This window comes from Anoplophora glabripennis, unplaced genomic scaffold, assembly GCF_000390285.2.
Source record: "Anoplophora glabripennis isolate ALB-LARVAE unplaced genomic scaffold, Agla_2.0 scaffold336, whole genome shotgun sequence".
NCBI classification, from domain to species: Eukaryota; Metazoa; Arthropoda; class Insecta; order Coleoptera; family Cerambycidae; genus Anoplophora; species Anoplophora glabripennis.
Genome location: NW_019417416.1, coordinates 469,770 through 483,843, shown reverse-complemented (window position 1 = coordinate 483,843; position 14,074 = coordinate 469,770). Strand labels below are relative to the sequence as shown.

The window sequence follows — 14,074 nt, the reverse complement described above, 5'->3', positions numbered from 1 at the left end:
ACTCTTTCAAACTGTGTATAGGTTCCCTATACCTATCTCTAACGGTATTGGAGATATTTGTGCTGTTTCGTTTTTTATCGAATTTCCTGGTAATGAACAAAATTTGTTAAGGTGGCTTGTGCCATGTTTGACATTTTAGTTACACTAATCATAAAACGTTTATCTCGAGTCTTGTGGAAATATTTTGTTCTATGTTAGGGTAGTATTAGTTATTTTTAACATGAAAGTTTATTCTACTACAGAAAGAGTAGATATGATGAGTACTATTGGCGAATGCTACGAGAACTGTTTTCTAGCCTCCAGAGTATACGCACAGACATATCCTGATCAATACATCCAAACAAAAAGGAGTTTGAAAGATTGCTAGCGAGATTTTGAGCAACAGGTAGTACTGCCTACAACAAAGAGAGGAAATCAAAACGGGTAACCAACAACAAAGAAACACATCCAGTTTCACCAAAATTTGTATGGCACGGATTTTCAACAACGGATTGACTTCTGCTTATGGGCTCTTGACCGAATTGGAGAACAACCAGATTTTTTTAATTTTGTGCTGTTCACGGATGAATCAACTTTCCATAATAATGGCCTGGTAAATCGTCATCATTTTCATTATTATGATACCGAAAACCAAGATGTGTTCAACACCGTTGATCGTCAAAATCGGTGGAGTTTGAACGTGTATGGAGGAATTGTTGGTGACCACGTAATTGGTCCTTATTTTTTCGATGGTTTTTTGAATGGCAGGAAATTTTTGAGATTTCTGAAAAGAGATTTTTGGGCTCTTGATGTCCCTTTAAATGTAAGGAGAAAAATGTGGATGCAATTAGATGGCGCACCTGCACATTTTTCATATTTAGTGAGAAATTGTTTGAATAGAAAATTTAGTAATAAATGGATAGGTAGGAATGGTCCATGTCAGTGGCCACCTAGGAGTCCAGACCTCACCGTAATGGACTTCTTTGTTTGGGGCTATATAAAAAATCTTGTTTACAGTGTTCCACCTACCACTTGCGATGATATGAAGGGAAGAATTAGAGATGCATTTGCTACAATCACTCCAAATATTCTAAGGAACATGAGAATATCATTTGAAGACAGAATAAGATGCTGCATTCAAGAGAATGGTTATCGATTCTAACATTTATTATAAATTTTCTTTGTTTCTTCCAAAAGTAAAACTTTCTTTAATAAATATTTTCATGTTCACAATTAATTTAATTAAGTTACGTACAACAAATATATTTATACAAAATTAATAACTTTTTATAATTATTCTGCTTATAAAATAATATTTTTTATTAGAAAACTTTCTTGAATATTGTCACGCTTTACCAATTCAGTAAAGGCCTCGAAAAGACACGTGGATACATCGTATAAAAAAATTCGATAAAAAAACGAAACGGCACAATTATCTCTAATACCGTTAAATATAGTTATAGGGAAACTATACACAGTTTGAGTGTTTTAAATTTCCTAACTCCCAAAGTAAAAATATACTGGGTGTTCCATTTAAAATAACCAAGTTATTGATGTTTAAAGTTGAGAGAAGTATTCAGCAGTTTTTAGAACACCCTGTATAATACTAAGTGATGACAAATATAATAATTTATAACTTCAAGGATCTAAAATACACTCTCCAAAGCTGCTTCCTTAAAATTGTTTTCTTATTGCAAATATTAAATTTCTACGCTAAGCCTGCATTTTCACTAAAATTGAAATATCTCACAAACAATAAGTCCTAGGTATGCAGAACCTTTAATAAAGTTCACCTATTTTTTTACGGTGCTTTCAAAAATGCAATAAAATACAGGGTGTTCCATTTAAAAATACATAACTTTGATATGGTACGCTTTTTCATATTTCAAAATATTTTTAAAATGTAGCCGTAATCAACCTACACATACCCACCTAAACAGGTTTCTATAACATTGGCTTTGGAAAAACCATTTTGAATTTTTATTTTTCGACTTCATATTCTTGTTCAACGACATCGAAAACCCCTATATTGTCAATTTGAAAGAATTCGATTTAAAATTCTTTGAATTATTTTAAATGTTCTTAAAAAAGCTATTTATTATTGTTTAAACAATTAAAAAACAATTAACGTACAAAAATAAGTTTATAACTTTTTTCTAATACTTATATCCAAGTAATTTCAAAAGGTTTTAGGAAAATCCATGCATCCCATAATTATTTCGAAATAATGCGTAATTTTAAGCTATCTTGACTACACTAAGTATTAAAAAATTTATTTTATTTTATTTTATTTTATTTTATAACAAAGAAACAAACAGGTTCCTAATTAGATGTTTCTAATTATTATAAAACTAACTGCACAATAATAAAGATATTAGGGAGAACTTAGTCAGAACCAAACGGGGAATATCTCTCAAGAAAAATCCGTATTAGAATGGCTTTCTGAAACTTGACCAATAAAGTATCAAAGATGCCTATTGATATTCTATCGTGGTATTTATTAACAATTTCACATATACCGTTAATCAATGTTTTAGTATTTGTATTAAATATTATTTTCGTGAGACGTATCCGGTGATCAGGTGTATTTATATTTATTTTTGAGAGCAGATAGGGAGTGTCGAGGCTTCCATTTAAGATTATATGTAAAAACACTAAATGTCGCCTAATTCTCCTATGTTCTAATTTACTGATTATCTGGTCACGTGGGACTGGGGCATTTATAAAGGCACTGTACAAAAACTAGTTATTAGTACTTGGATAGCAATTTTTGTATTTGACAAATGTAATTGGTCGCTTCTAGGTTTTGCTCCAAGATGGATATTTTGTGCATTTCTTTGCACCAAACGATTTGGAACCATTGCCCAAGCATGTGATTTTTGTACTGGATACAAGTAGCAGCATGATGGGGAGAAAATTGGAGCAACTGAAAGATGCCATGACAAACATAATAGATGGTTTAAAAAAAGAAGATACATTCCATCTAATGGAATTCAATGATTATGTTATCGTTTGGGATATCAACTTTAAAAAATTTACTATGTTGTCTCCATATATGATACAGAATTTTAAAGAACCTTTTCTTTCTCTTCAAGTAAGTAATTTAGTGCCCAACTGAAATTCTTCAAATATAACAGTTTTTTTTTATTTTTATGATAGGTCATTACAATTTCTGTTTTTTAAACAATTTTTTAAATAATTTCTGAAAATATAAATATTTTATTAATCATGATGACATCAAAACTATTTCCAGGACATTTCATATTCCATTCTTTTTTATATTGAAAATTGTTCTTATTTTGAAATGTCTTCAGTTTAAAAATAATTTTTTTCTTACAAATATCCCTCCATTGCAATTTAGGAGTTTAGACTGAAGTAACAAATTTTTTTAAATTGTAAAAAGTCTCAGTCATTAGTTTCAGCAACATCGCATTTGGTAACTTGCTTGTTTCTTTTTGTCACTGTAGTAAGCAAAATTTAAATATATTACGACAGGACTTTTTTTTTAATATTTGCGTATAAACTTGAATATAATATAAAATGCTTCTCATAAAATAATGCATACTAAAGTGTTAGTAAATTTTTAACTCGCATGTTGATCGCGCTCATCGCTACTATTGACAAATTGTTCTTTGTCTTTGGACTATTCACACAAATTTTAATTTTTCTCTAAGTTTAGTGTGTAAGCAAATTAGAAATTTAACGCTTATTCAGTTCTTGAGCCATAAATCAATGATATTTGTAAATTGTCACATAATTTTGATTATTCTGCAAAAATAATTTCAGGTTTCATTTAGAATAAAAAATTTTGAAGAAATACATTTCTAACTCAATCGGATTTTTATACATTAAAGTCCAGAATTTTTGGATTTTCTAGCAGTTGATATTTTGAAAAGTTGCAAAAGAAATGCTAAATAGAAAAAAGTTTTACAACTAAAAGTTTTTTCCAGCGGCATCAAAACAGGGGTACGTTTCTGAGCAAACAAAATAAAAACAATTGGGTGCTGTGAATATATTAGGTACCTATTCGTTCTTCAAACCATACTATGGGATCTCAATGATCTTAAACAATACAGGGATGATGAATGACATGCTGCAGTTAAATTCGATTAATCTTTTTTCATTTTGTTGTCGATGTAAGACGGAAAATTATAATTTTCCTTTATATTATCTTAATAAAAAACCAAAAGAGATTGTCCTTTTAAATTCAAATATTATTACTAGTACACTTTTTGGTGGCGAATTCAAGTTTGTCTTTTAAATTATACATTTTTTTATCATTAGCTTTAGTATTTTTACTTTCCTAGGTATTAAACTAATTCAGATTTTCCTAAAATCCTTACATTATGAAGAAATACCTTTGTATACAAGCTGGTAATTTAAAATACCGTGGTTTTCCGGGCTGTTATACCATGGCTTATGTACCTGGTCTCTGACAGTTACAGTCTTATAATACACTTCCTTTCATGAGAAATGCACTTCCTATGACAGAGGGTGTTTGGTGCATCATTTGCCAAATTGGATTGGCAGAAAAGTGAGGTTATTTGTAATATCTTCAGCCCCAATAACTCACTCTTGGCTCCATGGGTTTTTTTAATTTCAACTTTTTCATTGTTTTGAAAAATCCTAAAATTCAGTAATTAAACTTAAATTTAAAAAAAAGTTATTGGTATAGCCTCCAAATTAAATTTAAATTTTTATATTTATTGTCGTATGGTTCTATCAAATTCAAAATTACTTTCAAGTAACATCTAGTTGACATTTTATTAACTCGTAAAGTTTTTGAAAGAGGTAAAAAGAAATTTAAAGTTGAACGTTGCAATAAAAAAAACTTAAAAGCGATTGTGATCTTCGAATTTCTTTAAAAATTTCTCTAGTCTATCCCCTTTCCAACGGTATGCAACATTCCATTAAAACCTTTTAATAACTTCATGAATTCACTTAATTTGTGTATTCTTTCGACCAATTCAATTTGGCAAACGATGCTCCAAACACCCTGTATGTGGATCAACAGATAAAAATTAATCTGGCTGTGATATCAAAAAATTTAATTTTTATTTTTTTCTACATTAAAAATAAACAAAAAAAATATGGAAACCTGTCTAAATTGACTCGTTTCAAATTTTCATACCCCGGCGAATTGTTATAGAAAAGCAGATATACAAATTGTTCAATGTAGTAACCTGTAACTAATGTTATTATTATTTTTAAGCGCCATTTCTTACCATCTCCACAATATGCTAGCGATACTGTTATTCAGAAAGCCAAGGAAGTTGTTCAGGAAATGAAAGTTTGTGGACGCACATTTGCAATAGGGGGCCTGGAAACAGCTTTATACTTAGCTACAGAAGGACAAAAGTTGGATGAAAGCAAAGATGAAAAAGTTCATCCTATTATCATATTTTTAACAGATGGTGAACCCAATGAGGGAATTTATTCAAAAGACGAAATTGTAGATGTGGTAAGTCACTGAACACACAATAATTACTTATAATAATGCAGGTGTGCTACTTAATATTCCCACTTTCGTGTTGTGCATTAACAATAAAATTAAAACCTAGTTTATTGCATTTGATGTGTAGAACATGAAATAAATGATAAAACTTACGCACTTCCAAATTAAATGGGAATTTTCAGAACATTGTTATGCTCACAGACTGTCTTCTTGATATATGTCTCATATAAATATTTCACTTAAATTCTGTCTTGGTAAATTTATCGCCTTAAGGATTGTGACATCATCGAAATAATTTTTCCCAATTCCACACATCTTATGACAGTTTTCACTATTTTTAATAACTTTTATTAAAAATTTTTTCAATATATCTTTTCTTTCATAAGGTATAAAAGAATGTCTATAACACTGGTTCGATCAAGTCTGTTTCTGATTTTATCAGAGTTATCACAGAAAACAAGGCAGTTTCAATTATTTATGTTCATTACGACGCAAATCATTTGTCTCTACAAACCTGTACTGCTAATTTTGGGTCTTTCCGAGCATCCCCAAAAGTCAAAGTCAGATCTACTTTTTCATTTTAAGATTATAAAAACAATTAGTAATGAATATAGTCAGTAGAAGTACGAGGCATGTTTTTTAAGTAAGTACCATTGTGAAATTCCGCCGTTGCAGCGCTGCGGTCGGTGTCCCACGCATTGGCACTGTGTACCTACATTTGTTGGCAAGCCACAGATGCCATTGCGGCATCAATCGATCGTGTTTACATTGGCTTTTGAGTAATGAAAATGCTTCCGCAGATTGAGAATACTGCCGACTCTGAAATACGCGCTGTTATTCGTTTTTTAAGTGTTAAAGGCGTGAAAGCAGTTGAAATTCACCGTCAGATTTGTGAAATACATGGACAAAACATAATGAGTGATGGAATGGTAAGCAAATGGGTAAGAGCTTTCAAAGATGGCCGGAAGAATGTTTGTACCGAGGAACAGAGTGGGCGACTTTCATGATCACTGACGATTTGGTGCAGAAAGTCGACGAAAAAGTGAAAGAGGACAGACACTTCACAATTTCTGCGTTATAAGAGAATTTTTCTCAGGTTTCAAGAAGTGTTCTCTACGAAATTGTTACCGAACGTTTAACCTCACAATGGATACCAAAAAGTTGACGGAGGCGCACAAAACAAACATTTAGGCAGTGCCTTGACTTTTCTTGTGCATTATGATGCTGAAGGTGATGATTTTTTAAGCCAAATTGTCACAGGCAATGAAACATGAGTGGCCTATGTTACATCAGAAACAAAACAATAATCCATGGAATGGTGGCATTCAACATCGCCCACAAGAGTGAAGTTTAAGCAGACAATATCAGCTTGGAAAATCATGTGTACCGTGTTTTGAGACAGGAAGGGGGTGTTGCTTGTTAATTTTTTTACCTCGTGGTGACATAATCAATTCCCAAACATATTGTGGGACCTTAAAAAAACTGCACCGTGCAATAAAAAATAGAAGGTATGCTGAGTAAAGGGATCGTTTTGTTACATGATAACGTCTGTCCACATATGACCAATCGGACTCAAGAACTCATCACATCATTTGGCTGGGAACAATTTGATCATCCTTCATACAGCCCTGATCTGGCGCCCAGTGACTACCACTTGTTTCTGCAACTGAACAAGCATCTCAGAGGTCAACGCCACGATGACGACGATAGCCTAAAAATGACCGTGTTGCAGTGGATGTCAAATTAAGCGGCAAACTTCTATGATGACGGATTACAAAAGCTTGTAGTTCGCTATGATTAGTGCCTTATGTGGAAAAATAAATAAACGTGTGGTCTTCCATGTAAAAATAAAATTGTTACAAAAAGTTTACTTGTTTTTTTTTTACATATCAAAATGGTACTTAAAAACACACCTCGTATCTCTTTTTTCACGGCTGTGCTGACAAAACCAGTACAGACTTGATCTCCTACTACTGTTTAAATTTCTTTTACATGTTCTGATATCTTTTGAAAGGAAAAAATATACAAAAACTTTTTTTAATAAAAGTTGTTGAGGGGCTTATTGTTAGCTTCGTGTTTCTCGGTTTGAGCTTGTTATTCCCATTCTGGTTCTTGTTTTTGTTCCCATTCTTGTTTCCAGTTAATTGAACAGCAGGCTTAATCCTCTTTTAAGTTTTTTAAAACACTATCAAAGGGGCAATAACCAAATTCCGAAATATATGCACCTTACTGTTTAACGAAACAGAGTTCAATCTGCGATTTTAATGCCCTATATGCCTAATAATTGTCTTTTTGTCATTAATGAAAGAATGCCAAAAATGTCTATTTCGTTTCAATAGCATATATTTATCTATGTATAATATTTAAAAGAATTCTTGTTAAATTACAAATATCTGATGGTTTTTATTGATACAAGCAAATCTGTTAGAGTTGAACGCTTTATGAGGGTTGTCTTTTATATTTTGGAAATAGAGAACAAAAAAGAAATTAATCATCATATATGGCTTATTATTTTTTAAAATATTCTCCATGAATACACTTTCTCATGTGCTTGAACCAATTTTTGAACCATTTTTTCCATTCCGATTTAGGTACCTTCAAAACATGGATTTTGAATGTGCCAACCCGTTCTTCAGTCATCAAAAAACGTTATCCTCGTTATTTATTTTTGATGTGCGGGAATAAAAAGGTATCAGTGGGTTGCCAAATCTGGGCTGTACGGCGGATGACTTATTAATTCAACTTTTTTAGTTCTCAGTCTCTTGTTTGAGCCAATGTGTATTGTCCTGGTGGAGAATAATGTGTCTTTGGCAGTTGGTTTCTCTTATTTTTTTGGCAAACAAATGCTTGTGTACCATTCAGAATTGACTCTCCGATGTTGCATTAATGGTACAGTTACTACATGTCCACTTTTTCTGAAAAAAACAGGCCATTGCTTGGAAGTGTTCATACATGAACAATTTTTGTTGGATTTGTCTCAACTTGAAAGACGCATACAGTTGACTACTGTTTACTTTTGGGCTCATATGCATAGATCCATGATTTGTCACCTGTTACGATGTCATAGAGGTGTTTTGAAGCACCGCGATTTTATTTCTTAAGCTTTTCTCTTGACCAATCCTCACGAGCCTTATTTTGAGTGTTTGTCAAATTATATGGGATCCAACGCGAATAAATTTGTCAGTGAGTGAACCACGGCCATGATTGAATTTCATACACCACTGATATACAGTCCTTTTCTATGCCGCTTCATCACCAAAAGTGAAATTAAGTTCATCAATGAGCTGTTGTAATAATTCACGTTGTAAAAAATAATCTCACGGAAATGTTCATGATTTAATTCCATTTTTTTACCGAGAGAAATTTTTCAATTCACTGTAAAACAACACAAATAGCACCTGTACGTTAAAACGTTCTGAAAAGTATTCTGACAAAAAATCGAACTTTACGATAGGGGACGTTTGTTGTCAGATGGCAGCACCAGGTTTGTTTATTCCCGAAATATAAAAGTCAACCCTTGTACTGTCCTCCACATATGATTTCAAATATGTTTCAGTTTCTAAGGAAATGCCAGTGGGATTGTACGTAGCATATTTCTTAAACTTTTGCTTTAATCAATTATTAGTGTATTAATTACTATAATTCTTGAATTTTTTAGATGACTCAATTAAACACCAACACCAAATTGCCTATATTCTCTTTATCTTTTGGAAAGGAGGCAGATAGGAACTTCTTGAGAAAGTTATCTTTGAAAAATTTTGCTTTCTCAAGGCATATCTATGAAGCTGCCGATGCTTCACTGCAATTACAGGATTTTTATAAAATGATTTCTTCCCCACTCTTACATAACATAAATTTCAAGTATGATAGGGAAGTGACAGAAGTTACAAGAACTTGGTTTCCTCTTTACTTTAGGGGATCTGAATTAGTTGTTTCAGGAAGATATGGAGGTATGTTTTCATTAAAAAAAATATCGTACATATCTTTAATATTGTCTGTTTCACTTTAGTTGGGGATAAAAGAGATAATTTTATTTAAATTAAATCTATTGTTTCATGAATAATAGTTATTAAAAAATTTTTATTCAAGAACTATATGCAGCCACAGCTCTTTACTTCCATACCAGGGAGGGCGGAGAAATTTAGGTACAAACCCACACAGCACAATGACATTCGTAGGATGTACTGAGGATAACTTCTCAGGATGTATAGGATATCCTCGGATAGGTACACGATCACCTCAGGATGTACCAGGGATATCCAAATGGAACGTCCCGGGATTTGCTCGTAACGTCCTGAGGACATCCGCCTGGCTATCTGCAGGAGATTATCAGGTTATCAGTGATCAAATGAGGACGTCCTAGGATTTACTGTGTATGTCCTCAAGACATCAGCCGGGCTATTATCAGGTTATCAGTGGATCAAATGAGGACAACGTAGGCTTTACTGTTGATGTCCTCAGGACATTAGCTGGGCTATATACAGCACATTTTTAGTACTTATTGGGCTAATAAAAAAAATTACAGGGTGGTATTAAATATTTCTATAGATCAAATACGTACCTAATTTCCAAAACATTTGCTTGCCATTTCCACTCCATCTAATATTTTTTATTAAAAAAAAATATTGACAAAAAAATGAAAAGGGAAATCTGATCATTTATCTATTCGGTTATAATACGAGATTTGATTTCTTTGAATACCACTGGAATAAAAATTAACAATACAATATTTTGGATCTGTCGATTAGATTCGTCATAAATACGTAAAGGGTAGTTTTAAAATTCTCTTTTCATGAGATTTAAAGACATTTTACATTTTTCTGCAAGAAGTATTCCATCGTTGATACACGTATGTATTTTTTAAACATTTTACTCACCCACTTACTAAAATCTGACGAGAAAATTCTGTAACATAGCCACCGGCAGATATTTTTCTGTTTAAGACAACAACTACTACAGACAAGACTACATACAAGTTTTCAGAAACATCTCCAAATTATTTAGATATACACATCAACGGTTCATATTATTCATAAAACTGGTTTGAGGCATTTTTTTAAACTGGAACAAATAAGACCTAAAGTACTTCATGAGAATAAAATATAAACTTTAATAGCACTTATTTTTAAACTGAGTTCTTGAATAAAAAAATAAAATTGAACTGAATTTTTTTATTCATTGCACATTATAAATATAAACTTAAAAAGCAAATTTCACATGTACTTATATATATATAATCAACTCTTTCTATGATACATATAACCAACTTTTTTATTACAGAATATAAACAAAGTTATATACACAACTAAGTTATTATTTGTATTATATGTATAACTATTCCTTATGTGCTGTTGATCTGGTCTCTTTTTATAGTCTCTCATTTGCATGCCGCGACATGTTTTAATGCCCTCCCCATTATCTTTTTCTGGGCAATTTTTTGTGCAATGTGCTTGTGAAATTCCAGCTGTAAATTTGTAGAAAAAGTATGTTAATAATACATTTACATTGTAGACGAGTGACAAAACAAAAATTTTCATTAAATACATTTAACGAGACTATTCTAATTTCATGAACTATGGATTATAATCTGTTGATATTAAATTTAATTCTAATATTCTAATAGATAATACGTAATTCTGCCTACGATTTATAATGTAATCCTTATAACTCACAATGTTGGTACAAATATTACAGACAGAGAACTATAATAAATTAATTAAATTTATGGGATACAATCCTTTGTCAGAACACCTATATACAACACATTCAAAACTAAAAATTATAGATTTGAACATATTATGTAGATTTGGTGATACCACTTATACACATCTATTACAAATAGTGATAAAAACTATTCTAATTTTTGAATGGTATTAGGCTCTATATAAAAAATATTTGAAAACATGTTTTTTTAATGCGTTCTTTAGGCATTATATAATTATTGCATGATACAAACAGTAAGAACAAAATTAGTTAATACTATATACGATTCTAACCTATATGTTTATTCTATGATATTAATACCTTAATACCAAAGGTAATTTAAATACTTACTTCTGCCAGCAGGTGGTTGATGCACGTCACTTAACTATTTTAACAAGCTTTAAATTTCATTTTCCACTTTTCAAATTAATAAAAACGTCATTGAGTCACGCACTTATAAAACAAAGAAACACAGAAAATGGCGAGATACGGGTCATGTCGTCAATATGTCATACTGCGCATGCACCATGCACTGTGCAAAGCCAAGAACCATCCCAGGATGGGATCACTCTAGAATTTGCCTAGGATATCCCAAAATTGGAGATTATTCGGCTTTTAATATCTTCATAGGATATTTCCAGGACATCCTGTTTGGATTTACCTGGGATATCCCCAACTAGGATATTGATAGGATCTACTTGTCTTATTTAAATATCATCAGGATATCCTGAGGAGTGAGATCCCCGATTAGGATATATAAGACTAAATGAGGATATCCCAGGGACGTCATGTGCTGTGTGGGAAGTATTGAAAAAAAAATCAAATATGATGGGAAATTTGCACAATTTTTTTTATTTTCTTATTAAATTTCTTTCATCGTAAAAAGTCAATTGTCACATAAATTTAAAATTTTTAATTAATAGTTCATATAAAAAAATAGAAATTCAAAATAATTCTCTATGCACTAAAACGCAGTCTTAAACAAAGACGGCTGAATCTTACGTCACGATCCGGTATCGGTCCAAATCAAACGAGTCTCGGTATCTGTATAGTTCTGTGTTCTGTAGTCTGTCTCACTCTTACTCATTTGTGTTTATGCAAACTATGTGTGCCGGATAGATTTTATATTATTTACTAACACAATGTTGTTAATTATTTAAAAAACTGTACATTCTATGACTACAGAAGCTGTCCAAGGGCAATCTGAATTTGCCAAAAATTGATGTCCTATAAATGTTTGCATGATCCTCACAGATATGTAAAATAGATTTAACACTAACACCATTTCTTCCTCATATTCTCATCCTTTGGTACATTAAATAGTTTGTTGGGGGCAGTTATTGTTGTGGAACTGCACATGGGTACTATACCTAATATTTATGTTCAGACACTTATGTTTTTCATGTTCTCATGTTGTAATTCTGATCCTGAAGCTGCCACGTATTAAAGCTGCCTGGGTAGATACTGTGAAAATAGACTCCATGAAAATTAACGAAACTTGTCTTTAAATTTATGCACTAAAACTAACTACTCAAAACTACTCAGAATACAATGCGAACACAAACTAATTGAACACAAGATTAAATGACAGCAATGCAATGACAGCGCCAGCCTCCCGCGTCTTGACAGTCTTAATACTCATATACCGAATCCTGACGTCACAAATTTCTTGACCGATTAGAGACCGCTCACCTAATTATATTCAATATTTTAATAATTAATTACATATTAATAGTTAAGTTTAAAGGGGTTTTACATATAGAAACATACTTTTATAGTAATTTTCTGCATTTTAAATAAATTTTGCTTCAAAAGAAAATTTGATGCAACTTCCTCATTAGGTAGGTAGTTTTATTTTAAGTACTACTGAAATGTAGGGAAAATGTACGTAACATTATTTTTTATAATCAAAGTCCATTCTTCTGTTTTTGTCCGAAGTAAACTTTGTAATTACTTTTTCTTAAAAGTTTGGTATTCTTGCACCATTGATTTTTTAATAGATAGTGTTGCAAGTGCTGTTAATTTGTCTTTACAGTCTAATTTTAACTTTTACAATCTTTTAAAAAACAGACAAGAAACAATATGTCTGTCTTTCACTGCTGTGCGACGGTAACCATGACCACCGCAGTAAACACCTTGCAGATGTAGAGGCGAGTTACGAGGAACCCACATATTCAGATTTTTTCAAACGAAATTTGCAAGCCGAGTTAAATTGACTGTACATTACAAATTTAATATTTCCTTTTTAATATGTTTCGTAAGGTTAATCTATTTAAGGTAATTTCTGGCATTTTTAGGTACTGAAATTTTGAAAAGTAAAACGTGTAGAACAAAAGTAAGCACAAAAATAAAATCCTTGGTGTTCTGTTTATTCATTGTTACTATTTAAATGTACTCAAATAAAATAATAACTAAAAAAAAGCGTTTGTAAAACATGTGTTTGCTGTTATCCTAACCCCACATTTTAAGAATTATTTTCACGTGATTATAAATAAATGTAAACAATTTTATATGTAGGACTAAACAAGTAAATGTTATAACAATATTTACGTGTAGAGTTATACAGGGTAGCCCATCGAAAACGTACCGCAAGGCATTACAGGGTTGTAAAAAACTTTTCGGCAAAATCCAAAAACAGGTCAAATTTGTTTCTGAGGGGGACAACTTTTGGCTCAAAAAGCATACCAAAATCTTCAACCCCCTAAGTGGGGGTGCTATCCCCTAAATTTTTTCAAATGGGAATGGGGGTCAAGTGGGGGGTCATTAGAAAGGGCTTTTAATTCTCTATACATCGATTCTTACTTTTTGAAAATCGATTCATTATTTTAGAAAATATGCAGCTTTGAAAATACGAACAATATTTTTGACGAGAAATGCGAAAATCGATTTAATTTTACTTCAAAACTTACGGTATTAGTCAAGTAAATGCTGAAAATG

General features: G+C 31.8%; 1 protein-coding gene and 1 long non-coding RNA gene across 2 annotated transcripts in view; one reads left to right on the top strand and one right to left on the bottom strand.

Moving 5' to 3' along the window:
* LOC108910259 (inter-alpha-trypsin inhibitor heavy chain H3) overlaps positions 1-14,074 on the top strand; it is a 70,909-nt gene that overhangs the window by 30,491 nt on the left and 26,344 nt on the right. Inside the window, exons 8-10 of the mRNA XM_018714812.1 lie at positions 2,783-3,073; positions 5,192-5,440; positions 9,093-9,384. Of these exons, the coding sequence (XP_018570328.1) occupies positions 2,783-3,073; positions 5,192-5,440; positions 9,093-9,384 (832 nt within the window). The remainder of the gene's footprint in view (positions 1-2,782; positions 3,074-5,191; positions 5,441-9,092; positions 9,385-14,074) is intronic.
* LOC111692322 lies at positions 10,805-11,918 on the bottom strand. The gene is made up of 2 exons (XR_002763204.1): positions 11,489-11,918; positions 10,805-10,898 (listed from the first exon to the last, which is right to left on the bottom strand). It is a non-coding gene; the product is annotated as an uncharacterized LOC111692322 (long non-coding RNA).